Below are 25,892 nucleotides of genomic sequence, written 5' to 3' on the forward strand. Positions count from 1 at the left end.
CTTCCCGCCCTCCCCCGGGGGGGCCTTCCTTCCCCCCCCCGAGGCCCCCGACCTCTTTGTCCTCTTCGTCCTCTTTGTCCCGCGGTCTCCGCAGGAACTGGCGGACGGTCTGGTCCAGGGAGCTGCGGCTGTGGGGGGCACTGCGGACGACGGCATCGTGACACCGCTCACAGGGCCGCCCTCCTCCCCCCGGCCTCCCCCACCTCCCCCTCCCCCTCTCCCCCCTGCTGCTGCTGCTACTGCTGCTGACCCAGATGGTCTCCCAGGCGCCCGGTGAGGTGTTGATGCTTCCTGCCGTCGTCTGTACCCGTTGCGGCATCGTCTGGGAGGCAGGGAAGACGCTTTGGGTGGGCGGGTGGTGAGGGGGCCCCCCCGGGAACACCGGGAGGTGGAGGAACGGGCGGGCGGGAGGGAGGGACGCGCTCGCGTGTGGGGGTATATATTGGATGGCTGTTGGATGGATATGGCGGATCGCGCCTGGCGTAGTGGAGAGGTTTAAGGGGCTGTTTAGCTTGGCAGCAGCAACGTAATAACGTGCTACTATGCCTACGTGAGTTGACCTGTCTAGGAGGCTGGAGGGCGCCTGTCGGGTCGGCCGAGTTGCGGACAGATGGAGAGAATCGTTACAGGACGTAATGCATACCTTTTCCTTACAAACAATTACCGTCTGCCCCAACGGTCAACTCATTGTGCCCCTTACTCTACGTTCGGAGGCAACCAGTGGAATGCCCAGCTTCATAATAGCTGTTGCATGGGAACACTAACAGTCAAGTCACCATGAAAGAAGGCACAAATTAACGAAACGGCCACCACACACTTTCCTGCGATGCTGCCTGAAGACCTACACCCAAACTGCACAACGTCGCACTACTACGGCAGCAGTAGCCCCTGCGTGGGGAACACAGAAATAACGCAGCGGAGGCGGAACTAATACCGTCTAAGCCACGGCGTCACCTCGACGAGGGCACCCTTTCATCCAACTATCACCGCCACTATCACCACAGCTACCGTCATTACAAGTCGTTAACAACAACATCATCTTCTTCTTCTTCATCATCACCATCATCGCTTTCCAAACAGCTTGGACATGACACCGCCCGCTCCGGAACCTTGCCTCTGAGCTGCGACCTCCAGAGCATCTGCACAGGACCCCCATCACACACACACACAGGGGGTAGAGGCGGGAAAGTGTTGGGGAGGGAGGTACGCAGGGTTTTAGGACCGAAGGGGGAGGCATGTGCGGTGGTTTTGGTTCACAGGGGGACGCACGGGGCAGTGGAGGGACCCTCGAATGAGGGACATCGATTCGCGCCTAGTTCCAGCAGACGCGGCGTAAAATACAGCACAAGAGCTCGAGTACCCTCGTGAATGTCGTATATGCGGTTAGCAGTTAGCCGTTATGGTTATTAGGCGGTTACAGTGTTGCTGGAGCAGGAACTTGAGCGAGGGTGATCCCCAACAGTAAAGTAACGCAATCCGCATGGCGCACTCATCCTCATCCTCAGCCTTCCCCTCTCCCCCCCATCCCCCCACCACACATCTTAAAAAAACTGTCCGCTCTAGACAACAAAGCAAGCACGCACGTTCCCCTCCACCCTCCCCGACCAAACGGCACACCCTGCACTGACCCGCCATGGCCTCCTTGTACGGCATGGGGCACGTGGGTCGCTGCGAGATGCGCTGCATGTACGACCAGACCGCCGGGTACTGCGTCAGGTCCAGATCCGGAAAGAACAGCGGCAGGTAGAGCAGGTAGGAGCCCACAGCGATGTCGCTGACGCTGAACGCCTCTCCTACATCGCGCGCCAGGCGGAGTGGGCGGCCCGTGGAGGGGTTCATAGACGTGAAGGATTAAGAAAGGAACAGGTAAAATGGGGAAACCTGAAGACGGTATGCGGAGAAGACTGGCTGAGGAGAAGCTTCACGTCAGTTTGCTCTAAGTTGTCCGGGAGCATGGTGCCGGCATTTGGACCGGCGCGTGGGTGGCGGTGGGGTGACGTGGAATGTGAACTGCAGGTTGACTGGTCGGTGAAGTGCTTCTGGCCTCGTTCCTCACGTCTGTTGGCTAGCAGATTGCTGAGGGCCGTAATGGCGGTGGAGCACCCCGCGCCTCTGTGACCTGGCTGACCCCCCGGGGATAATATGGCATGTCGCGGTCAAAGCGCCGCTATATTTATATATGTGGCAACCATATACCGTTCATCCCGTTCTCGCCTCTTCGGACGTTTAGTTAGCAAACTAAGGCTATAGTGTATGCGCTTTTCGCAGGTAGCGGCGGGTTTGTAACACATGACAATCATACATGCATCCTGAAGGTCTATTTAAAGGAGATGTTGGTTTTCGATGCTTCCAGGCGCACTTCACTGTCTGCATGGCCCCTTCTGTCGGGCGTTGTGTCACTCACCGGTCAGGTACGGCTTCTTGGTGAGCAGGTCATTCAGTGTCCGCAGCATGACGGGCATCTGAGTTGGTCTGCGCGGCGGGGGTGACCCCCGGGGCGCCGCAAGAAAGATCCGTAAGAAGCCAGAAAGTATTGGCGGACCCATCAACTAACAGCATCAAGAGGATACGGGTTTCATTTCCGAAACCCCCCTCTCCCAGACGCTCCTGCTGCCACGCCTCCTCCAGATCACATATGTATCTCTCGCGGGTAAGATATCGGTGATTCGGTAAATATCATGTGCTAAATGTCCTAGCAGGAAGCTTCATGCTGCAGTGCAGCATCTCTCCCTCGCTCTTCCCCCTCACCGGCCCCCGCACACACACGAAGTTGCACATGGGCGTGCTTGCATCAAAGGCTGCCGTACCTCTGGCGTTCATTGAAAAAGGCTTCCGACAATGTCGAGTTGGCGAACAGGGTCCACTGTGCGGCCCGACCCAGTTCGTTGTCGCCCAGCTTGCCATACTTGTTCGCAAGATGTAAGAGGATGGCGCCACTCTCAAACAGTGGCAGGTCGCCATCCAGCAAGGCAGGCACCTGGTAGGGGTGAAAAAAAGCACATGATCCGACATATTGAAGATAGAGGGTGATCCGGGACGTAGAAAACAACGCTCAAATGCGAGTGTATCACGAGGGTTACGGGATAGCTGAGCGGTCACGGCATAATCAGGGGAGTTGCAGCAGGGAAGCTGCAAATTTCCACCAGTCAGCAAGGCTGACTGTTTAACCCCAACCTAACCCAACCACATGTTCCCTTGGTACCTTGCCAAAGGGGTTTATCGCCAAGAACGCTGGTGTCTTGTGCTCGCCTCGCCGCATGTCGACCGGAACAAGCTCATGAGGAACATTGAGCTCTGCAAGATACCTGACAAAAAGTTCATAGGATTAATAGTCGCCGATCATCCTACTGCTGTGCGGGTGTATATGGACGCGCAATCGAACAACGACCACATAATAACAACATCGCGCACCATTCGGCAATCTTGCCGCGTGATCCAGGGTTGGTATATAGCTTAATCTGTGCCTTCACTGTAAGTCTAGATCGAGCGCGGTTCAGGCTCGGGGCTTGAGGCCTGCGTGCCGCAGGGCCAACCAGTTGTGATTGCAAATGCAACATTTTCAATTTAAACGTGGCGCAACGTTGAAGGCTGCGACCAAAAAATACGGCTAGGAAGTCCTATCTTAATTGTCATCTCGTCGAGTTTATTCATTCGCCGTTGTAGCAGTTAACCATCAACTGACAACGATGCGAACCCTTGAATCAATTCTTAGCAACCAGCAAAGCAAAAAAATCAAGATCTGACGGATACACAGTTTCTGCAGACAGGCCAGACTTCATGTCATGATATCTCTGCAAGGACACGATACTTCACGCCAAGGCAGGCACAAGGAGTCGGCGAATGTATAAGTTTCCTGAAACAGGCGATAAAATCCCAGGATGGGTGTAAAAAAATGGCAAGGCACAGCCATACCGGGAAAAAGAGCTACCTGACAAAACCGGATGCGAACAGAAAAGCCAGACCGCGCCGTCTTACAAGCAGCAGCTGGGGGCAAGAAGCGAGAACCACCCGTGGCTTCGATGAGCGTAATAAAGGCGAAAGGAGTCAAGTACCCGTGCTCAAAGCCAATATACGGGCTCACGTATGCTGCCCAGCAGCAGAGAAATTGGTAATCGGCTTCACGACTACCAGGCTGGCAAGGGTGCTGCCGCTAACAGGTTCGCTGACCTGCCTGCTGAAGTAGATGTCTAGGATAACGCGAGTCAAGGCCGAGGGGTTTGAAAGTTTTGTTGGGGAATGTTCATGGGTTGCTGGAGGCAGGTGTTTCCAAGCTTGAGCGTGCTGGAATCAAGTCTTTTGTGACTAGTCATTCTACTGAAGCACACGTAACGGATGTAGCGCCATACACCGACGCGCCCCTTGAAGGTTTTCGCCTGATGTGGTTGCAAAGGTCGGGAGATGCCATACGTGCTGACTACGGTCCATTCTGTGTATGTCTGTGTGTGTGCGTCACATGGTTTTAGGGTGCATACCCCGTACCTGCAAACCTCCCAATACGAGCCGAGGGCTCAAGGGCTGCTCAAGGTCCATTCTGAACGGAGTCAACGAGCCGGCAGGTGAGCGGCCAAGAGGAGTACAAGAAAGGTATATGGAAGACTGGCCGCGAGCGGAATCCAGATAGAGTTCACCGAGCTGTCCTGGCGACCTAATCGCGACGTTGACTGTAATCTCCTGTATCAACTTTCGATCTGGCTACGCGCCCGGTGCTCCTACAGGCTCCTACAGGCTCATACTGTCGTGATATCTGATGGTAAGGCTCTTGTTATTTTCTGTAATGTCGGCCTCGCTTAGCCAAAATACCTAGGCACCCGTTCGGGGTCCACACATACCGAGCACCATAAACAGCAAGGACCTAACCTTTAACCATCCTCTCGCATGATGAAAAGGACCGTAACCTGCCTGACTCATGCCTGATTAATGTCAGAGTTGCTTCTTCTGACCGCACAGTCCAGTCCAGTCCGTCATGTCCGGCCAGCGAACCACCCAGCACCCACAACGGGATGTACACACCCCGGAGCAAAGCCCTTACACGGGCGAAACGTCAGCTGTAGACACGTGTCAGGGAGTCCATCTTCCAAAGGATCACTTCTTTCTTCTTCTTCCCACCAAAAAGTAGATGTTGGCTCCAGTCTTCATTCGTTGATGGATGTATTCCCTTCCCCACACCGACCCGCCGCCACACACATGCATGCACATCGACACATGAGCCGCTTTCCTTATGTACAGTACACTCCAACCCCTTAAGGAGAGGAAGCCATGCCTGCTCCATAGCTACTTCTCCGCACACCCTTCCTGCCGGCGGCCCCCAATGAGGCCGTCCCCAATACCGTCATGACTCAAAGCTGCAGATAGCAGCAACTCCTGGGTCCTACCAACGTGTCACACTCTTGACTGGCCATCTGGATGCTATCATCAACTACCACCGCCGCGCAACCCAACACCACGCCTCCATGCAAGGGCGCTGGAAATAGCAATGGGCGCTGGCCTCTCCGGCTGGCTAAGGTTAGATGAGGAAATGGCGGTCAACCAGTGTCTTCTGCGAGAGGTTGTCCTCCCCGACCATGGCGCGCACGTATGCCACGACGCGGATCACGATGAATGTGAGCAGCGCGGACAGCGCCACATTGCGCAGCGACATGTCGATAGCGCAAAAGAACAGCGCCTCGTACACGAACAGCCGGACCTGTTTCGTTGGGAAGTAGGAAGGAGAGGATGGGAAGGGAAGAAACGAGGGAGGGGTGAACAAGTACATGGATGCAATCGGCAATGCAAGATGCTGGCAAACCCACACGCCCCTGCCACGGTGAAAGCACCACATCGCGCAACACAACCACCATCACCAGCAGCATGCAGCCGTTGTCACCTCAACAACACACGACGCGAAAGCGTTGGGAGCCAGGTTGCCATTCCCAGCCAGGTTGCCGTCAGGGTACCTACCTCGTTGCCAATGAAAATGGTGGTCGTGAAGGACGAAAAATAGTCGTGCACAAAGGCGGGATTGTTCTGCGCGTTTTCCGGCGGCAGCTGCAAGATCATCTGCATGTAGGTCGGATCGGTAACCTGCGCAGGAAAGGGGGCCCCAGGGCCCAGGTCCGCGGAATAATGGGTTGAGACACACATGGTTAAGGTGCCGTGTTTTGACAGGGCCAAACCGGGGTGCGCAACTAGGATAAGGGCCCGTGCCAAGGCCACGGCAAGCAGGTCTGCGAGAATGAGGTCCCCTGCGCCTAGACATGCTGACGAGGGGACCAAGTGAGGGAAGCTACGCAGTAACCTGCACCGCGTGGGGCTGCAGGCGGCACTGGAAAGACTCATGATCAGGTTATCTCATGCAGTTTGAAGTGGAGCTCGCTGCCTCGTAAGCAGGGGAAAGGAGGATTAGTTTAGCTGCATGGAGAAGAAACAGTTCAGCAGAAATAGTCTGCCAAAGACATCTCTCACACCGCGGCATTTCACTTGCGCAACAGATAAACGATGCCGCAGGGGGGCCCTTGAACCTTGGACGCCAGCCAGCCGATTCACGCATCGATGGCGTGCGCAGCGACGTCTACTTCGTGACAATCAATGCCATTGTTATCGCATTATACATACCACGACACGATGGTGTAGTTGGTTATCACATCTGTCTCACACACAGGAGGTCCCCAGTTCGAACCTGGGTCGTGTCACTTTTTTGTGCCGCTTACAAGAGCATACGGGCTAAGTATGATGGTAATCTAGTCTTTAAGGGGCGCAGCATGCGCACCATTATGACTGAGGCGCCACCCCTGGCATTGGCCAGGTACCTCTCGGAAATTTGGGAGGCCAGGCACGTCGCGCTGAGGCGCTTCGCCCTGAAGCGGACGAGGGACCCCGCGTACCCGCATCAATACCAATACGACGTCCATGGGGCCCCCGGCTTTTACGGACACACCCGCACTTGTGTGCGGAACTTGTAACTTGTAACTTGTCACCGTGCCACGCACCTGCGTCGCCTGATTTCGCTCCACGTCCTCAATCATTTGTTTGAAGAGCAGCGTGACGTCTTGGTAAGCGGTGAGCACGGTGTCGCGTTGGCGACCGCTCCCCCGCAGAAACGTGTTAACGATGCCCTTGCGGTTGCGGGAGTCGTTGGTGGCCTGCACGGACAAAGCGATGCGCCGGTGGTGGCAATGGATGGTCGCAGTGGCGGCGGCGGCATTACTCATATACGCCGTCGAGGAGACTTGCTGTCGGTTGCGGATCGGCATTACCTAACACGCCGGTCCATACCCCCATTAAGTAGAGCATGCCCCTCCCCTGTTGGATCTGATGGGCCCCCTGCCTCTCTGCTACACCCTGGGGCCCCTGCGCGGTGCAGGGCCGCCCTACACCCCTGCACACCCCTGCACGCCCATGCCCCTCTGCACATCCCGCTGCGAGCTGCATACAACGAGCGCAGAAGAGCACGTGCTCCAGCCGCACGGGAAAAGCAGGACACATGCGACCTGGGCTGCCTACACGTGCGGGAAAAGCCAAGGAAAGCCTCTTCCTCTTAACCCCCATGCCGGCTGCTCACCTGCTGGACGAGCTGCAGCATCTTGGCATCGTAAGTCTTGCGGATCGACTCCGTGATGTACATGAGGAACAGCTGGTTGTCCGCGAGCTTGGGGTTGGCGGAGGAGTTGATGAGGCCCCGCTGCGAAGTGAGACCCTCCTCCTCCTTCAGCAGCTCCTGGTTGAGCTCCCTGGGAAGGCCCGGGCAGGGGGACGGACCGGGCCCAGCCGGAGGACAGCCCACGGGACAGCAGGCGAGTAGAAAGAGTTGAACGTCTAACTCTGTCACAAATCTAATCGGGGAGGGCCCAGCCGAACGGATAGGGACGGAGCGGAATTGTCCGGACAAGGACAGAGCCGTTCGCTGTTAGATTGTTCGGGTGCTGCTGCTGCTGCTGCTGCTGCTGCTGCTGCTGTTCGGGACGTGACGTGTATTATGGAATGGGGATTGAGGCCGGAAACCGTGGCACACACACACACACATGCCCGCAGCGGTCGTACCTCAACGTCGTGTCTGAGTGCTGTGCAAGGTTCCTTCCGTGGATATAGTACCCCGAGTGCGTGTCGTCAAAAATGAGCGTGGAGATGTTGGCCAGGTACATTAGGTCAATGAACTGTGTCACGGGGTTGGCCACGTACGGGTAGTACAGCAGGCGCTTGAAGATGTACTGCACATGCAGCGCACGGCGGGAGAGGACAGTAGAGGGACGAGCCGTCATATCATGCTCATATCATGGTCACTGGGGAATTGATCTTCCGAAAAGCAACTGAACATGTCCAATATTTATTTACATGCGATACTCATGCATCCACACAGGCAAAGCTTCCCCTGCGGCATCCCCTGCAGCGAAGCCGTGTCGCCACCGACCTGGCCCAAGAAGAGCACCAGGAAGAAGAAGGACTCTACACCGAAGCGCAGGATGATGGAGGTGGTCACGCCGAAGTAGTGCTGGTAGTCGCTGGCATCCGGCGTCACGTCGGCCGCCGCGATGACGTTGGCACCTTCCAGAATCATCACCTGTGAGTTCGGCCGTGGAAACAAAGCCGGAGGGTGCGGAACAGCGCCGGAAGGCGCGGCGCGTCGTGGAGCCGAGATTGGGAGATCACCCCCCCTTCAGTAGGGCCCGGTGGGAGGTGAATGGAGGATCAACATGCAGGAAGCGGTGCTTGATTCGGCACATTTGATGGCACGCGCCGCGTCGGCTCCCCCCACTTTTCCCACCACTTCACATGCCACATCACAGCGGGGCCTTATCGAGCCGATCAAGCTCACTCAAATCTCCCATGCCATCCCTACAGCAACCCATCCCTTACCACCATCAGCAAGGTAAAGGGCGGGTACGTGACGCGAACCGTCTGCAGTTCATTAAACTCGTTGGCCACCATCAACGTCCGCCAACAGCTCACTGCGCCCGGCTCCTCTCGGGTACCTGCTCCAACAGTGGGAAGTAGGGGTAAAACACACAGCCCCTTATCTTTGCTGCCCCCCATCTTTGAGCTGCTCTTAGGCGTACCCGGGGTGCCGGATGAGTGCCCGGGGATGAGCAAGAGGACACCAACACGGGATATCAACACACGCCGTGACAGTTGCTGGCTGTCAGCGATGAAGAGAGGGTTCCAAGCCTCCCGGTTTCCAAGCAGGTCCTGGTGGTCCCCCTCTTCCCCTTCCCTTCGTCATCCCCTTTGGATTATTACCCCCTTGGGACTCCCCAGACTGTGGATGACTCCCCCTCAGTGCCACCTACGGGGACGTGCCCTTCAGTTTCCCCTACGTGTCCACTTCGCGAAAGCCAGAGGGAACAAGGTTGGTCATTCCCTACATCAGGTGAACAACATCAACCGCCCTCCTCCCCGTTCCACTGAACGAAGGAATATTTCCGTGTGAAGATTGTAGCGTCACACCACCCCACCCCACCACGCACCTTCCTTGCTGAGGATCTTGCGAGGCTTCTCCCAGTCGATAAAGAAGACGTCCGTGCGCATCTGCATGACATGACAACAGGCCCCGCCGCGCGGTTCCAGCGATCGTGAATCCTGAGATGCATTTTTTGCGCTTTTTTTTGACGCTCCACCCGCATTGACGCCCTTGGTGTGACCCGACCGTGTGCGCACCCGGCGCTTGGGCAGCTTAAGCTGACGGATGGCACTCAACCACCCACTCACGCCGTCATCCTCCCAACCCCCTGTGCCCAAGAAAAAATGCCGGAACCCTCATGCCACGCTGGGGAGTAGGGGCTCGCAGCGCTTCCCACGTGGGCTAGCCCACACACACACACACACACAGACACACACACACACAAACACGTGTACACACCCACTCACCCACCTGCTGCCACAGCATCCAAAGCAGCCCTAGGCTCTGGCCGACTATCGCCAGGATGACCGTAATCTTAAAGTTCTCCAGCTGGTCGTCCGGCAGCATCAGGAAGTAAATCTGTAGCACGGGGTGGGAGAAAGACGGCCACGTAGGTTGCCGCATCGAGAGGCACGTCGCTTGAGGTCAGCTAGATAGGGTTGCAATTAGACAGGGCATCTGCGTGATTGGAACAAAACTCCTCACAAGGTACTGCGGTGACAGCGGTCCCTCTCGCCCTCACGACGACACACGAATGAGATCTCGCCGACACCGTGCCGTGGCATATGCCAGCGGGGACGCGTATGGGACGGAGATCCCCGGTTGATGGGACGGAGCATCTCAATGATGCCGACCCGTGCTGTGGCCATGTGGGCGCTGCGGCCGTGCAGTAGGCGTGGGCTCGCGGCGTGGCTCCCGGGCCCTCCCCCATCCACCACGCAAGACCCTGGCGCGAGTACCGCCCCGGGTTGCTCACCTCCTCCTGTAGCTTGTAAAGGATTAGGTAGTACAGCGACACTACCAGCAGCACCATTGCGAGTGCGAAGGAGCCGATGTCTGCAAAGCTGACGCCGATGTACACCAAAAAGTCCTGAAACGACGGAACAGGGGTCACAGCCGGGCGGTGAGGTCGTACGGCCGCCGTGTGTGAGGTGTGGTGGGTGTCGCATGGCGCTGCATATAACCTTTCCAATGCCGACCGCCAGCTCACCTCCCTCAAATTCTGAACCCTGCTGTATAAGGCCTCGCTTATGATGGACCTTGGTGTATCGCACGCAGCACACCAGGTGACATGCTTGCGGTCTGGTCGCGGTGCTCCGTTTCCCGACGCGCCTACCCGGGGCTGCCCGCCCACCCGGGCCCCTCCTCCAACCAGGTAGAGTTGGCCCGCTCTAATTCCCCCCCACCGCCGCCATCACCAAATCGTCTTCAACCTTGCCACTACCACCATAACCATCGCAAGCCTCTGCGCATCGCCGCCACCACCACCCCATTCATCCTTACCACCGTCACCCCACACTCACCAAATCTGCCTGCTCCCTCTTCTTGCGGATATACCGGAACACCGACAGCATCATGGCGGGGAAGGCGAGCACCACCTCGAACACGATCAAGATGGTCCGCCACCCGTACCTGACAGCGCACAACATACCACACGCATCAATGCACGCAAGCCAGCCAAATCAGGCAAGTCCAAACGCCCCCGCCGGCTGCGGGTATGCCCGAGTGGAGATATGAAAACGATATGGTGATTATGCCCTTGAGATTGAAGATGGGCGGCAAGCCCTGAGCATGGGGCGAGTGTGTGCGGAAAGAGCTGATGCGCCTGTGTGCCAGATAGGACAAAGGAGCGGCAGCAGAGCGCACTGCGTGGCACCCACCAGAAGCGGTTGTTCAAATCCGGCTCGTTCGTGTAGGTCACGGAGAAGGACGCCGGTCGCTCCACGTTGGCGGCGTCGCTGTCCAGGTTCACGGTGCTCAGCGTGTTCGTCTCCCAGGCGCTGTATCTGCAGATGGAGGAGCAGAAAGCAAACCACAGGACCGCGAGTAAAGCGCAACCCTCCAACAACGTGAGGCGGTGCCCTCTCCGCCAGGGACTGGAAGCCCTCCTAACCATCCGCGATGTGAAGTAGGTTTGAGTATTGTTCATTGAAACCTGAGCCATTTTTAACTAAGGAAAGGTTCAGAAGGAAAATGAGTCATAGCATGGGGCCCTGTGAATGAACCGGTTAGCTCATGGGCCGTCCACCAGACCCTGCTCTGTCCGCCAGCTTAGGGGTATAGGAAGATAGGTTTCCTAGGTTCTACCTGGTTGGGACCTTAGTGCCCTTGCTGACTATGTAGCAGCCAGTGCTAGCCGCCCACCACCTGAGTCGCCCTTCACCACGACCAACAGCGCCTCCTCCGCTTATTTCTACTCTGGGCTCTTGACAACGTCACTCTTCTAAATCGACATCTATTTGAGGATTCGGATCTTAACATAGTTCACTGGTTTATTCGACCACGCCGCTGGGGACAACGGCGCCCGCTTCGGTTAAGTGATTCGTGTACCACCATCGCCATTTCCTTCATCGTGCCTGATTACCATCATCACAAACACACACACACACACACACACACACATATACACAAACCCAGAACCACGTTTTGCCCTCGTGCATGTGCTTTTGGCCGTTAGTTAACACCTGCACATGCATACATACATACATACAAACACATACACACACACTCTCTCACACGTACGTGATGGTGAGCTGCGGCACGTAGATGGAGTCTCGAGGTGTGCGCCTCAACACCACGCGCAGCTGCATGTCCGCAGCGTACTGCACCACCTGCAAACCCTGCGACTGAGCGCTGAAGCCCAGACGGGCGTCCGCAAAGAAGAAGCGCCGCACGGCGCCTGGCACGGGAAGCGGAACAGGAAACATATTGATGTTGTGGAAGATATGGGAGTACCGGAAGTGTGTTGCGGACTAAGGGCAAAAGGGCCCTCGCGGAGGAGTAAGGGGACTAGCTAGCGGACCGCGTGCAGTGCGACCGGCCTGCAGACAGGGCCCTCGCGGAATCCGCTATGAGCTTCTCCACCACCACCACCGTCACCACCGCCGTCATCACCTCCATCACCGTCACACTATCGCCGTCATCACCTAGATCACCTAGATTACCATCACCGCCGACACAGGTGACCCACCTGAGTTCTCGACCGTTGTATCCGTGAGTGTGTTTGTGATGAGCACGGGCACAGGGTACAATGTCGAGGTACCCACCTGCAATCCAGTCACAGTCACAGTCACGGACAGGAGCACAGCAGCGGTGTGGGCGTCAGGGGCCGACGATGCTAGCTTGACCGTGCTAGCCGCACCCTCCTCCTCCGCCTCTCCTTCCGCTGTCTTTTCATCATGTTACCAGTTTCACGTCCTCTCTTGGTGTACTATTAGGTCTGGTCTGGTCTGGTCTGGTATCACCACTATATATAATAGCAGTTTAAGGTCCTACGGTTCAATTCCTGGCTAGGCCCCCCTACAATAACGGGGAGCGTAAGAGACTGGCTAGCGGCTGAGATGCAGAGTCAACTTCAAACGAGGACGGTGCTCTTTCGTCGACCCACCCTACCCCCGCTGCCCCGTCACTTGCGATTTTGCTGGTCACAACGATAGCTCCTCCCCATCTGCCCCTGAAGCTTCCAAAGGTGCTTCTCCGTTTCCTTACTCCCCTCCTCCCCTCCCTTCCTTACCTCCCGTGCCTGCCCCGGCTGGCCCCTCCTGCCTGCCCGCACTTCCCCTCCCCTCCCCCCCTTCAGGAACGCACCTGCAGGAACAGCTCATACATGACGGTGTCGTCCCCACCCCGGAACGCAGGCGCCACCTCCGCCAGCAGTGCCTCCAGCTTGATGCTGCAGCTATTTTTGTAGTTCCAACCGACCCTGATCCCAAACCCCCAACGAAAAACACAACGGGGGGAGAAAGGTTGCACGTTGTATGATATGAGCCTTGCCTGTGTGTGCACGTCTGCGTATGTATGAATGATGTGTGGGACAGGGGTGACATATGTATGTATGTAAGTATGTATGTGTCTATGTGTGCGCGGCACCCCAGCTCTCTGCGGGAGGGACTCCTCTAACCCAGACGGAGGTCTAGTAGTACTGCCCCTGATCCTCCTGGCCTGTCTGGTCCTAGCCAGCTCTTTGACAGGCCGCGTAACACCACCACGCCAACTTACAGGAGTACCACAACACCCAGGTACCGCCCTCGAGCCCCGATACTACCGCCGCCATCGTCGTGGCATATTCGCTGTCAGAAATTGGAAGATGCCCTCTCCCACACGTGCTGCATCCGCGCCTGTGCGGCCGATCGATGGCAGGGGAGCCCCTCGAGGGCCCTTTGCCGGGCCCCGGGGAGAGTGGCGGCAGGCGGGCTCACCTGTACCAGCGTGACCCATCCCCCTTGGGCGCCCCACACAACTGGAACTCCGACGTCCAGGTGTTGTAGCCCAGCCAGGTACCGTTCAGCAGGTACGACGACAGAACAAAGGTAAGCATGGACACCTGGCCCTGGGCGAGGTTGCCGCCGGAGAACTGCACTCTGCACAGCAAGATACGGCATACACACATACATATATAAACACAGATAAACATTTAACACACCCAACCTAATCATGTAAGGTAAATGTTCCGACAGATAAACGGTTTGGCAGCCACAGCATCGGAAGAGACATCGGTTTTTGGCCGGCCCGTCCCCGCTTTCCAGGAGACGACCACACCCGAAGACTCTCACACAGGAAAAGCCCTCACACGCATCCACTTTGGAATATTGGACATATCCTGGCGGCGAGCCACGCCCTGAGAGCATATCATTTATGGAATGGCAACGAAACGCCTGGAGGCTGACTGCTTAACTGGTGCCACCCCGGGCTCGACGCTTTACGGGAAGGAATTAATGTACCTATGTACGCACAGACCAGACATTATTTACGCAGAACAATTTCCCCTCTCAGCGATTAGAAGTTTTTGCCATGGTGTTGCCATCACTTAAGCAGCATTCAGCCACACACGCACAAGCCGCCAAGGTTGCGTCTTGCAAAGTCCCCTTCACAAGCTTTCTCATTGCTTTCCTGATTTCATGTTATCGCCATATACCCAGCCGGTGTGAACTAGTGACGGAGAGACGGAGGCCTAACCGCCCCCCCCCCTTGCACAGGGGTGTGGTTCGTCTTTCCCCCCTTGCACAGCGCACCGAAGATCCATGCGGGGGTCATCCGTGTAGCCGACGCCCTCGTAGTAGAGCCAGGGCATGCTGCCGGTCTCCGGTTTGAAACTGGTGGTACCGCGTCGCGTTGTGCCGCTGGGGGGAGGCGGGGAAGCCCCTACGCTGTTGGTAACGAACAGTTTGACCAGCGCGTCGTACATACGACACGCTGCGGAGGTGCTGCAGGGGGCAAGATTTGGTGGGCGAAAGGGAAACGGGGCTGGTTGGGCGGGTTTTCGCCGGTTGGGGGTTGGGGAGGTTAGCGGATTAGGCACTTAGCGGACGACCAGTCAGCAGGGCCGAGAAGAGCTCACAACAGCGCACGCGGGCCAACCAGATTACGCAGAGGCGAACATGCGACGAAGGATTTCGGTGGAACGAGTCAGGGGACGCCTCGTCCATGCAAGCGATGGATGGGGCCCCAGCTGGCTGGGCTGGGCCGGGCTGGGCTCGGGCCAATTCCTAAATCCTATCAAACACCAGAATGGTAATAGTTTGGATCACATAACTGACTATTCCACGGATATGCAATAGACGAAAAACACTCCCGGCCTCCCGGCACAGCTGGGGAATCCCCTCGCTTATTGGCCCATTGGAAAACACCCAACCAGCAGCCCACCCCTCAGGTCGTGGCCCACACCCTATAACATCATCGTCATCCCATGTATCCCTTATTTAGAACTCCCAGCGTAACTTCTGTCCCCCGCGGGCTCCACCCAGGTCAGCATGCTCTGATCCCGTCTCCTCTCCACATGGGCTTTCGTTTCTTCGTTTCGTGAGCTTTCATGAGCTCACTCTTTACATGGACGAGCACGTGTGCGCGAGTAGCCACACTGGCACCTGGGTGGGGCTGCGAGGAATGCGTGCACGCTGACCCACATCGCTGAAGCAACACACTCGGCAACTGACCCGCAAGCCCCAGATTAGCCTCTGACCTTGACGCCCGTGGTGGTATGGATTACAGACATACGTAGGTATGCCGGGCGGCATGGCCGCCGTCGGGTTATTTCTCACCTGTCATACAACGTGAGCGCGCACAGATTGGCCACAGCGTTGCACGCGGCCCGGTCTGCGCCCAGCCCCTGCCTGCACGCCAAGGCCGACGGCCCAAGAAGTTCCACCAGCGGCTTTGACTGCTGCACGTTGAGATCCAACACACTGGAGCCGCTGGCGGTGGGAACGGCAATTGAAGCCTGGTCGTGGGGGAGGGGATTTGGGGGGTGAGGGTGAATGCGGTGGTTGACCTGACGAGCATTGCCTGCGGGCACCGCATGCTGTTGTTAGTGTTGGTGTTGGTGCTGTGAAGCTATGTCGTTGAGTTACAGGTCGATTGTCATGATAGGGGAGAGCGTGGGTGCGGCAAGAACTTGGTGTGAAGCGCCGTCTGGCGCGGCTCTTTGCGCCTCAGCGCGCGCATGCAGTGACGCACGAACCCCTACCTGGGTGGCGGCCGATGAAGTCAGGCCGATGCTGAGCTGCTGCAGAGCCTCCGATAGCTGCTGCGCTGGTGTGAGCGCGATTGATACGGTGCGGCTGTTTGGAGCGCATTGGTTCAGGTTGTTGGCCGTCGTGCCGTCGGGACACACGACACATCGCTGATAGAACGTGCCATTCGATTCCGTTGTGGCTATGACCGTGGTGTAGCCGTCTGGTGCAGCCTGGCAGGCACAGACTTGCGAGGATTGCAGGATTGCTGGCGACCATGTCTGGAACATGGAGAAGCCAGACTGGAAGTTGAAAGCTTTGCCGCTGGTAGCGTCACATTTGATGCAAGCGCGCTGGCTGCTGTCTGGGAAGGCCCCCTGCACGAACGACCGAGGCAAGCATGCAAGCTGTTAGCATGACGATGAATCAAAGGATCACTCGACGCTGTCGCTATGCCCGTCTAAGGACGCACGTTGGGGCAGCTGGTGCACTGAAGCGAGGAAGTGTCGAAGAATTTCAGGACAGGACACGATGCCTGTAGCGTAATGGCTAAACTACTTTGACCATATGTAGGCCCAAGCACGTTCAGTAACCAGAGCGAATAAATGATGGAGAGTCCAACCCTAGCTGTCATCATTCTCAAAGGATTCGCCTTAACAAAGGTTACTCAGCAATGCTGACATAATATTGTTGGGAGAGAATGCCTGATATTTTCCAGTATCGTAGGCCTTCGCCTGGAAAGCGTTTCAGAGTAAAAGGAACGTAACAATATTGACATGACTGGTCGCATATGAAATTGATTAATATGCAGCAGGTTTTCATTTACAGTGCCAGTTATGTAAGCATAAAAACAACATAGCTTCAGTCATTTTTGGAGCACGGCTGGATTCAACTCGTACACCTGTCACTTATGCATTGCCTGTGCAGCCACAGATGCTCTGTTAACATCGCTAGAGTGTGATCTTGACACTCCTTATTAGCCCTGCGATTAGAGTACCCAAACCTAGTGAACTCTTCACTTCCGTTCACATTGCGCGGGGCCTTACGCAAGTTGCAGAAGTTACACTATGCAATTACACTTACAAAGTCCAGGCCTTGCACAAGTTCTTAGCTGGGATTATGGAGGCGGGCCTGGTCTTGGCGACAAGCTCGTTTTTGCAGGCCTGGCCTCGTCTGTCGCTGCCAGCCCCTTGCTGACAATCTCGTACAGTGCTAAATGCACGCCTGTAATCCGTGGAGTGGCCGCAGTCGCGGCTGCCGGGCTTGCGTACCAAGCCCTACCCAACTCGGCGTTTTCCGCAAGTGCCCTCTCCCCAGCCCCTGCAGTGGACCTGGATGCAAAAAGCCTATCGACCCCGGCGGTGAGCACCTAAACCAGGAATCCAAGCTCCTGCTTCGCACGTGCCCTCATTCCCGCCCCATCCCCCTCTCCTTTGCCGCGGAGCCCAGATGGGCTAATGCCCGCCCTAGAATCGCAACCTCCTTCCCTCACCCCCTGCTCCCCACGCAACTCCCCTCTGGTCATGTGCATGTACCCTTATTCCGGACAGGCCGGACTGGACTTCAAGCCCCTGCTGCGCGTTTTCCACCCGTTGAGCATGGTCAAGATGCTGGCAAAAAAGTACGACGTTCTTGCGGCGTACGGCGTTGGCGTGTTTCCTTGGTGGTTCGCAGCTTAAACGCAATGCCGTCTGGATTCCGTATGTGCTCTGCTTTATTTGCTGCGTTCGTCCTCTCCTTTGGCGTCTCCACAAACGCCTCTTCACAGCGGGGCTACTAGTTGTGCGAGCTGCTGGTTACGGCAGCGGCAGCGGGCAACTACGGTGATGGGCAGAGTGGCATCATTCCCCATGCCTGCCATTTTCGCTGGAGTCGTTACTTATCGTGTCCTCCTTCCCGGAGACTTTTGCTGCACCACCTCTTGCGCAGCACTTATTTGGAGCTCGGCGTGGAGCCTGCCGGGCTTATCCCGACGTCATGTGCTTGTTGTTATGTGTACGTTGATCCGTTAGCCCCGGCCCTGGCAGCCCTGCGCCACTTGCACCACTTGCCCTTGTGACACTTCACTATACGATTCCCCACTTCGAGATTGCACCTGCCATTGCCCGCATATCCGCCATCCCCCACTTCTCGCAGCGTTGCCATGCAAGCCCTGTTCCGGCTCAACTTGTACGTGTACCTGCAGCACGAGCGAGAGGCTCTTGCAGCCGAGCAAGAGGTGCGTGGTGGTGGCCCTCCTCCGGGCTCCTCCTGCAAGAAGCGTAGCCATGCATGCCTGCACGATGCATGCTCCGCTCTCGCTGCTTCCTCCCCTCTCTTCTCCCCCTATCTATCCATCTGTCTATCTGGCGCGCGGTTCCTGGGCCCTGGGCCCTGCCTTTATGTTTTCTACCGAAAAAGGGTGGAGCGTGGGGGATGCATGACATTCGTAGCCCGGTAGATGCCGTCCACGCCGGACGCGGGTCATCCTTGTCTGTGCCCCGTCACCCTGCACGTGTGTGACTGCTCCGGTTCATCCCGTCTCTCTCCGTCTATGCTTCTTGCCCCGCGAGGACACCCATGCTGCTCTTCGCACACCTTTTTCCGCACTCCCAGTGCAGCTGCCGGCGCGGGTTCAAACGCAGCAGTTGTGCTTGCCGCCCCAGCTCCAACATGCCTCCTTGCTGTTGAGCCTGCCAGCCCCGCTCCACGTCAGAGTCACCGACCGCGGCTTCCAACCGTTTCCCACCAGGGCATGGCGCCGCCGCCACCACCTGAATTTCCTGACCTCACCCCGGCGGTGTACAAGGGCTGTACCGCATTCTGGCGGGAGTTCTCCATCTCGGCCACCCGGGAGACCTACGGCTGCATTGCCAGGTGGCGCTTGGGCTCCGACAAGGCGCAGGTACGGTACGACGGGCCCCAATGGCAATATTCCCACCGCCTGGCGCGGCATGGGGAGAACACGTACGGCGGCTGGGGATAGTCCTGGCGCAGGAGTGTATGCAGGTGTTGGTCTACGGCGTCAGCCAAAAGCCCCCCGCGGTGCTGCTACAGTCCGTTTCACGCCTTCGTCCTGGAAATGGTGATGTCTTTTTCGGTTTACAGCTCAACCCCCGCAACTGATGGGCATGTCCAAGGTCGTGGGGTCGGGAGGTTGGTTAGCGCCAGGATAACCTTCCCCTGGCCAGAGCATGGCCGCGCGAGCTGTAACCTCGGAATGTCTGGGACATGCGCAAATCGCGCCAAGCTCCACACTCCGCGCGCTTCCGTTATTCAGCTCTCCAAGCAGGTGTCACTTCCTTAGGCTACCCGCCGTGGGCAGAGCCGTCCGTCCCACACGAGAATGTTCCTTTTTATGAAGCTCCATCCTGCTAGCGCCCAAACCGCGCCCTGCACCGTGGTGTGATACCATTAACCGTTGCGCTGTACTGACGAGCACGGCTGCGGATTTCTCACCCCTATGTTCCTTAGCTTTGATGTTGCGCTCTTCGGTTCAATATGCTTTTGGCCAGGCGCTCCTGCGGAACTCCAAGTTGTGGATCCGTGATGTGTTGTCGGTAAAGTATCGCTCGTCATCGCTTGGGCGGCGGTTCCTGGCGTATCAGTTCGCAACCATGCACGCTGTGGCACTACAGTACGCGGCAGACTGTACGGTGTCGGTTGTCCAGCACACCTACCGCACGGTGAAGTTGAAGGAGGGGGAGAAGAGCAACCGGCTGGTATACTGGGTCAAGGGCGTGGTGCTGCAGGTGAGGTGGGGATGGCTTGGAAAAAACCGGGCTGCTGCTGCCGCTGGGTTGCTGCAGGCTAAAAGGGAAAATGTGGGCTGCCATTGCTCGGTACTTTCTGGCCGGTTCTTGGTGTCTTTGTGAGGTGAGTAAGAATGAAGGGCTTAGACAATGAAGGGCGACCTGAAATGAGAGGGCAACCTTCACGTGGGGGAGGAAGTCAGTTAAATCAAAAGTTGTGCAGCACCATGTTGAGCAGCTTCGGTTTTCCCTATGGAAGAGAATGGGAAGTGGAGTGTATGAGGCGTCGCTGAGTCCACACAGCAACGATTCATTCATTCATTCATCCTTGTTCTCGCCGCAGATGGCTCGCTGTGGAGTGATTCTTGTGGCAGCCTCCATCGGTGCGGCAGTTGGCTCGCTGGTGAACCCCGGCAAGGGCACAATGGTTGGTCAGAGCTTGCTGGAAGCCGTCACCATGATCGCAATGGGCTACGCAATCGACATCCTCATGGAGTGACTGCAACGCAACGCAAAACCATCAACACTACGCACACGCATGCTGTGGCGGGGTTGCGAAACGCCTTGCAGGTGCCTTCTGCGGCTGTACACGTAGAAGCCCTTCGCCGCCACGCCAAGGAGGTGCTCGCCTCAGAGCAGGCCGCCGCAGCCCGGAGCTTTAGCCGTAGAACCTTGCGCCGCCAGCTTATGAGCGGAGTACGTATCTATCTATGTTCCATGTGTTGCGTATCATTACAGCATTTGCGCAGGGTGCCGTTTGTGGAGGGCAATGGACCTGCCGAGTTAACATGCCGTCAAGGGCCGGACACAGCAGTTACAATAGCTGCGGCAGTCCTTACTGCATTAGAGAATCTTGGAGCAGTTTTGTAGTGCTTGAAATGTCGCTCCCTCCATGACACCCGCATAACTGTGTCTCTGCTCATTCGCCGCCAGGTAGCATGCTGTGCGCATGCTTGTGTATGGGGCTTGCATTGCTGGTGTTGTTTTTGAATGTTCACAGCACTGCAGCACTTGTAGTACGTTACATTTGCGCATGTGGCCACGATCTTTTTGGCCAGATCCGCCTTCTCGACACAGTCACTGGTGGACAGGCCGCGTTCCGTGAGGATCTCCTTCAGCGCCTTCACCGGCATTGCCAGAAGCTCCTCTAGACTGGCTGTCACCAGTGGCAGCGCCTGCCGTGTGGCGCTCGCGCCACGATCGGACGCGACAGCGGCGGCGGCACGCAGCGTGGACTCAAAGCCAGGTTCCATGGGATGTCCTTGCGGGGTAGGGAGGGAGGGGCACGTTTCCGACAGGGTGTGTGTGGCAAACGGAAAACAACATAACACATAGGGTGGTACGTCCCTCCCCAATAAAGGAGTGCGCTTCGGCGGTTTTCCTGATGGGGCGGGTTGGCGCCCCCGGCCAGTGTCGGGCCAGGCAGATATGTAATAAAGGCAAACGGCATAGGGGCAGTGCACGAATCATGGAGGTGTGGCGGGTTGGCCAGCGGAGCTTGAGCTCTCTCCTGTTAAAGGAATTGAGCTGAGGCCGGAAAGGAAAGGGCAGCTAGCTTGGTTGTGTAAATATGTGGGCTTTGTTTGGGGCTCATAGCGGCAGATCAGATCAGTAAAAATAAACGCTTTTGCGATTCCGTGATTTGGGTGCACACAGTGCAGCGTCCTGCGACCAGCCATCTGTAGCAGTCTGTTGGCCTGATCATTGGGCGTGTGCATGAAGTAATAAGCCTGTGTGAGGTTTGTAAGGGCCAGTGCCGAAATAGCATCGAGGCCGCAACAGGGGCTCCAGGTGAATTGAGATAGGATGGGGATCCTCCAGTGGCGGATCCCCTGTACCGGCATTGTCAAGGCAAGTAAAAGGCAAACTAAGGGGAGGGTGAAAAGGAACAAGGCGCGGAAAAGAGTTAAAACAAAAGCTGCCCGGCTCAACTTGGTTGCTGTGATACAATATCGTGGTGTATGGGTTTGTATGCTTATGGCACGTACACATTTCCATAGCCGCATGTCCGTTATGGTCCGCACACGACCCGACAGGGTAAGGGGTTCCCTACCCGAAAACGTGACGATGTTATTGGCGTCAACAATGAAGGCGTGAGGAATGCCTCTCGCTCCTGCTTTCATCATCAACCCTGCGGCTCGACAGTAGCAGCAGTCACACAAACGTGGCGCGAGGGACTCTGGGGGACAAAGGAGCTTCATCTTGGGTTACAGTGAAGCGACTGGAGTAGTCCTCCCCAAATCCGCCTATTAACGCCGTATCGCTCCGAAAGCGCCGATCGGGCACCCAGCAAGCAAACAGCAGGGATTTACCCGTGCTGCAACCCCAACCCCAACACGTGGGCTTCCTTTTTCAGACGAGAGCTGCTCACTCTTGGCTGCTACATATTCAGTCATTTTTAGGTTTTGGGCTCAGAGCCAACAAGGAGCTGGCCAGCTCCTTCCCGGGGCCATGTCACCAGCTGCGCTAACCTACCTTCCTGCACCTCCCCGCCGGTGTCCACAGCGACAGTGTAGTTCATCTGGTTTCCCATGCTGTCCACGAATTTCTTAACCGCCTACGCCAAGGTAGCGGCCTCATCGGTTAAAGGGGTCGGTTATCAAAGGGGTATGGGCAGAGCACAGCATTGCGTACAGCGCTGGAACTCCCCGCACAGTCGCGGCTTTTTTCCCACAGGAGAGGCAGCGCGGCATGCAAGCTCTGTGCTTTTCAATTCCCACACCGTCCAGGGGTTTAAGATTCGTTGCTATAACTATACCCGCCTGGACGTTCTGTTCACTGCTGATACCAACTATGTATACGTGCTTGTCCTTGTACTTGTGTTGAAGTTCGGTCAGGTGCTGCAAGAGGAAGATAAGTTGAAATGAGGTAAGTGTAAAAAGTCAAAAGAATTAAATCCCCTCAATCTGCCGCTTCGAAAAATGCCGCTGTCCGGGACCTCATTTTGCGCACCGGTATAGATGTTCGGCACGGCCCACACCATGTCGCCCAACACTCAAGCACGTATACTCGTTTTGGATCATCGCATTTAACGCCAATTGGCAGGGGATCGCCCTTAATGAATGTCAGGCCCTTAATAGTGGGGCAAGATGTTCCGAGAACCATTGGTCACCTCAGAAAACCTAAAACATAGAATAAATCCAGCTCAGCCATTTAGCAAGATCATCACAAAGACTGATGATCCAGTGAACCAAACGCTCCGAAGTCGGAAAGGACTTGTAAATCTGTAATCTGACGGCCCGATTGTGGAACCTCCCAGCAGGATCTACAGTTTACATTAACCGAATTGCCCAGAAAAGTGCGCACGAAAACTTAGTTGTCTTGCTTTGCAACTTCGCTTTTCAATGAGTTGCAGGTATGGCCTGAAGCCCTACCCTCTATTTATTTCACTTGTTCTCTTGAGCTGCACTGAAGCAAATGATGGGATTACCACACAAGCAATGACAAGGTCCATCCTTAATAATGGTGACACAGCAATGTTCGGCCCGTTGTATCGAAAACTACACGCAAGAAAGTGCATCCATGTCGTAATCATTGGTGGCAGCGTGACCCTGGGACGAACCTTGCCAGAGGGTTCACCGGCATACCCGGCAATTTTTGAGGCACTCTTGAACTCAGCATTTCCTTGCGAGCAACAGCATAACGTCACGACAATTAGTAAAGCAGCGACGGCCTCTGATTACTGGTGCGTTTGAACCTTCGGGTCCAGCGCGCGCATCTACTTAGCACGCATGGATTAGGAGTCATTCCCCCTTTTGCTTCTTTGCCTAGGATTAATTATTTGGTGGGACGGCAAAAAGAGCTATTAGCTGGCGTTGACCTTGTTGTAGTGGACACGGCCATGAACGACGTGAAGATGGATATGAGTGAGCGCACCGACCCGAGCACTGCGGACCTGGACCAATTCATCCGTATCCAGAACGAAATCCTCATGTCCCTGCTGCTCCATGAGTCAATGCATGGAAACGGCCAACGCTCTGTACTATCCTCCTCCTCCCCCTCCTTTTGCGCGTCCATGTCCAACTACATGCGCAATTGGACCGGAATTGCAGCAATCTGGCTCGGCACCTCTACCCGCCGTACCGAAATATGGCGGGGTCCCTTGCCCCGCTCTACGGACGCTGTACACATACAACTGCCCGTTGCCATCACCCACGGTGTGCCGTACATTTCCGTAATCGATGGGTTGGGGCCGTTCGCCTCGGCCGCCAGCGAGCGCTGGCTGAACAACACCTGGTACGGCGAGCCTACTCACAACATACACCCCGGCCCGTGGGGACACCGCGCCCTTGCCGGAGCCCTCATCCATTTCTTACGTGAGCAGAACCACCACTTGGAGCATTTGCCATGGCGCGAGCCTTCTGAATCAGTAGTGCCGTACTGCCCACGGTCGCCGGTCTTCGTTGATCCGACGGTCCTTAGAATGTACCTGGACACCAACCCGCTTCACATTTCAACTCTGGACAGTGACACCGCCCAGCTGCGAATGGTGCAGTGCCAGGATTGGCATGTCATCTCGGATGTGGTTGACAAGCCGGGGTTGTTGTCGAACAGCACCGGGGCGCGATGCACGGTGTTGGTGTTTGCAGAGGAGGTTGTACGGCACCCGGTGATGGTGGGGGAAGTGCACGTGCTGCTGCTCAAGTCCTATGAGCACATGGGTCGAGTCCGTGTGACGGTTGCGGCAGTGCCAGCATCGAGGGCGGTCGCGACGCACAGCAGTCACAAAGACAGCGGCGGCAGCTATGTCTCGACTTGCGTTTTGGAGGACGAAGGCAGCAGCGATAACGGTACACGCATCGTGCTAGGCAGCAGGGACATGGACTGCCTGTGGCAGGAGCGGGTTTCGGAGGCGCGTGCGGAAGCCGTACAGATTGCCAAGCCGCCGCAGGGCGGCGCTGCTGTCGGTCTAGGGGAGGGCATGTGCCTGACGATCACATTCGAAGTGCTTGCGTCGGAACGCTCCGAGAACAAGGTCAAGATCCTCTCAGTTACTCTGTTTTGACCTGACCTGGAGGCAACACACAAAATGCAACAGCAGTGCGGTATTCCAGCAAGAGTTGAGAAATGGTGCGCTGCGTTTTTTTTAATTATTAAAAAAGAAGAGTACGGAAGAAAAGAAGAAGAAGAAGAAGTAGTGTGAACCAACCAATTGAGTGTGTGAGGACACTAATGACAAAGACACTGAAGAACATAACGACACCAACCGGCTGCTAGGGAGCTAAGCAGTCGGCGCTGGTTCCAGTTCCAGTGTGTGTTAGCATGAGCATCATCTCGGAAATACAGAAGTACGACGAGGATGGTGGCCAGTGGGGGTTTTGCACTATTAAGTACACATGCAGGCGGTGTTAGATACCATGTTGAGCTGGATGGTGGTTTTGGCTGCTTTCGATTTGGCAAGCTATATACATATACATGTGTGCAGGATTTGAACAATGCAATCATACACGAAGAGCGATTTTAGGTTATGCATGAAGAGCAATTTTGTCCTATACTGCGTCTGGTGATTGTGTGGTACAGATGGCTGGCTAGTAGCTAGCACTGCGAAAAAACCAACTCGAGGTGCTGGACGTGCGCTTTAGTACGTGTACGTATTTTTACGGTGTGTGCCGTACTGTATGACGGCCGCCAAGTACAGGTGGGTAGCTGCCGGTGACACGCAGACAGGCGGGTGGCTCCCCGGGTGGCCCTGCAGGCAGAACACACACACACACACACACACACACACACGATGGAGGTTGCACCAAAAGGCCAACGTTCGATGTGACCACAATGTGTTGTGTCGTAGTGAGTGTATGTAATCAGCGCACTCCTGACACTGACAGCACAGCGGTGTCTGTTATAATCTGTTGTGCTGTGTGTGTCTCCTGCGCATGAGAGAGAAGAGCATTGTTTTACTTGTTGTGAGATATGTACTGCTTATACTGAACGTGTCTTTCCTCTGGTGCCGCGGGCCGTCTCTAAAACCTGAGAGGTGGCTTGCTTTATTCGTGTTATGATGCCGATCGCGTCGTGCTATCCTGAGCTCCTGTTCGCCTGCCAATAGGTGGGGACTGGGAACTGTGTGCCCCGGGCGCATGTATGCATGAAGGTGTGTGTGTGTGGTTACTATGTGGCCATGTC

At 56.3% G+C, this 25,892-nt stretch overlaps 4 protein-coding genes across 4 annotated transcripts; 2 read left to right on the top strand and 2 right to left on the bottom strand.

Moving 5' to 3' along the window:
• Positions 1-198: 198 nt before the first annotated feature.
• Positions 199-3,574, bottom strand: VOLCADRAFT_120670 (uncharacterized protein). The gene is made up of 6 exons (XM_002948805.1): positions 3,412-3,574; positions 3,203-3,305; positions 2,808-2,977; positions 2,405-2,472; positions 1,629-1,793; positions 199-1,139 (listed from the first exon to the last, which is right to left on the bottom strand). The coding sequence occupies exons 1-6, from the start codon at positions 3,555-3,557 to the stop codon at positions 1,063-1,065; spliced, it is 729 nt and encodes a 242-aa protein (XP_002948851.1). The 5' UTR covers positions 3,558-3,574; the 3' UTR covers positions 199-1,062.
• Positions 3,575-5,503: 1,929 nt separating this feature from the next.
• On the bottom strand, positions 5,504-16,415 carry VOLCADRAFT_116951 (uncharacterized protein; the record flags this gene model as incomplete). The annotated part of the gene is made up of 19 exons (XM_002948806.1): positions 5,504-5,683; positions 5,938-6,060; positions 6,966-7,118; positions 7,538-7,706; positions 8,017-8,183; positions 8,384-8,533; positions 8,830-8,945; positions 9,438-9,498; positions 9,842-9,949; positions 10,347-10,460; positions 10,894-11,002; positions 11,251-11,376; positions 12,113-12,269; positions 12,561-12,636; positions 13,178-13,292; positions 13,789-13,950; positions 14,602-14,793; positions 15,628-15,806; positions 16,053-16,415. Coding segments are annotated over 19 exons (2,820 nt in total), but the record flags the coding sequence as incomplete, so codon positions are not given.
• Positions 16,416-17,005: 590 nt separating this feature from the next.
• Positions 17,006-20,268, top strand: VOLCADRAFT_104054 (uncharacterized protein; the record flags this gene model as incomplete). Its single annotated transcript, XM_002948678.1, has 6 exons — positions 17,006-17,399; positions 17,589-17,659; positions 18,175-18,256; positions 18,770-18,922; positions 19,533-19,769; positions 20,113-20,268. The coding sequence occupies exons 1-6, from the start codon at positions 17,106-17,108 to the stop codon at positions 20,266-20,268; spliced, it is 993 nt and encodes a 330-aa protein (XP_002948724.1). The 5' UTR covers positions 17,006-17,105.
• A 3,342-nt stretch (positions 20,269-23,610) lies between these two features.
• Positions 23,611-24,774, top strand: VOLCADRAFT_89148 (uncharacterized protein; the record flags this gene model as incomplete). Its single annotated transcript, XM_002948679.1, has 1 exon — positions 23,611-24,774. The coding sequence occupies one exon, from the start codon at positions 23,611-23,613 to the stop codon at positions 24,772-24,774; it is 1,164 nt and encodes a 387-aa protein (XP_002948725.1).
• Positions 24,775-25,892: the final 1,118 nt, after the last annotated feature.

The sequence above is a fragment of the Volvox carteri genome (assembly GCF_000143455.1).
Source record: "Volvox carteri f. nagariensis unplaced genomic scaffold VOLCAscaffold_11, whole genome shotgun sequence".
In the NCBI taxonomy this organism is placed as follows: Eukaryota; Viridiplantae; Chlorophyta; class Chlorophyceae; order Chlamydomonadales; family Volvocaceae; genus Volvox; species Volvox carteri.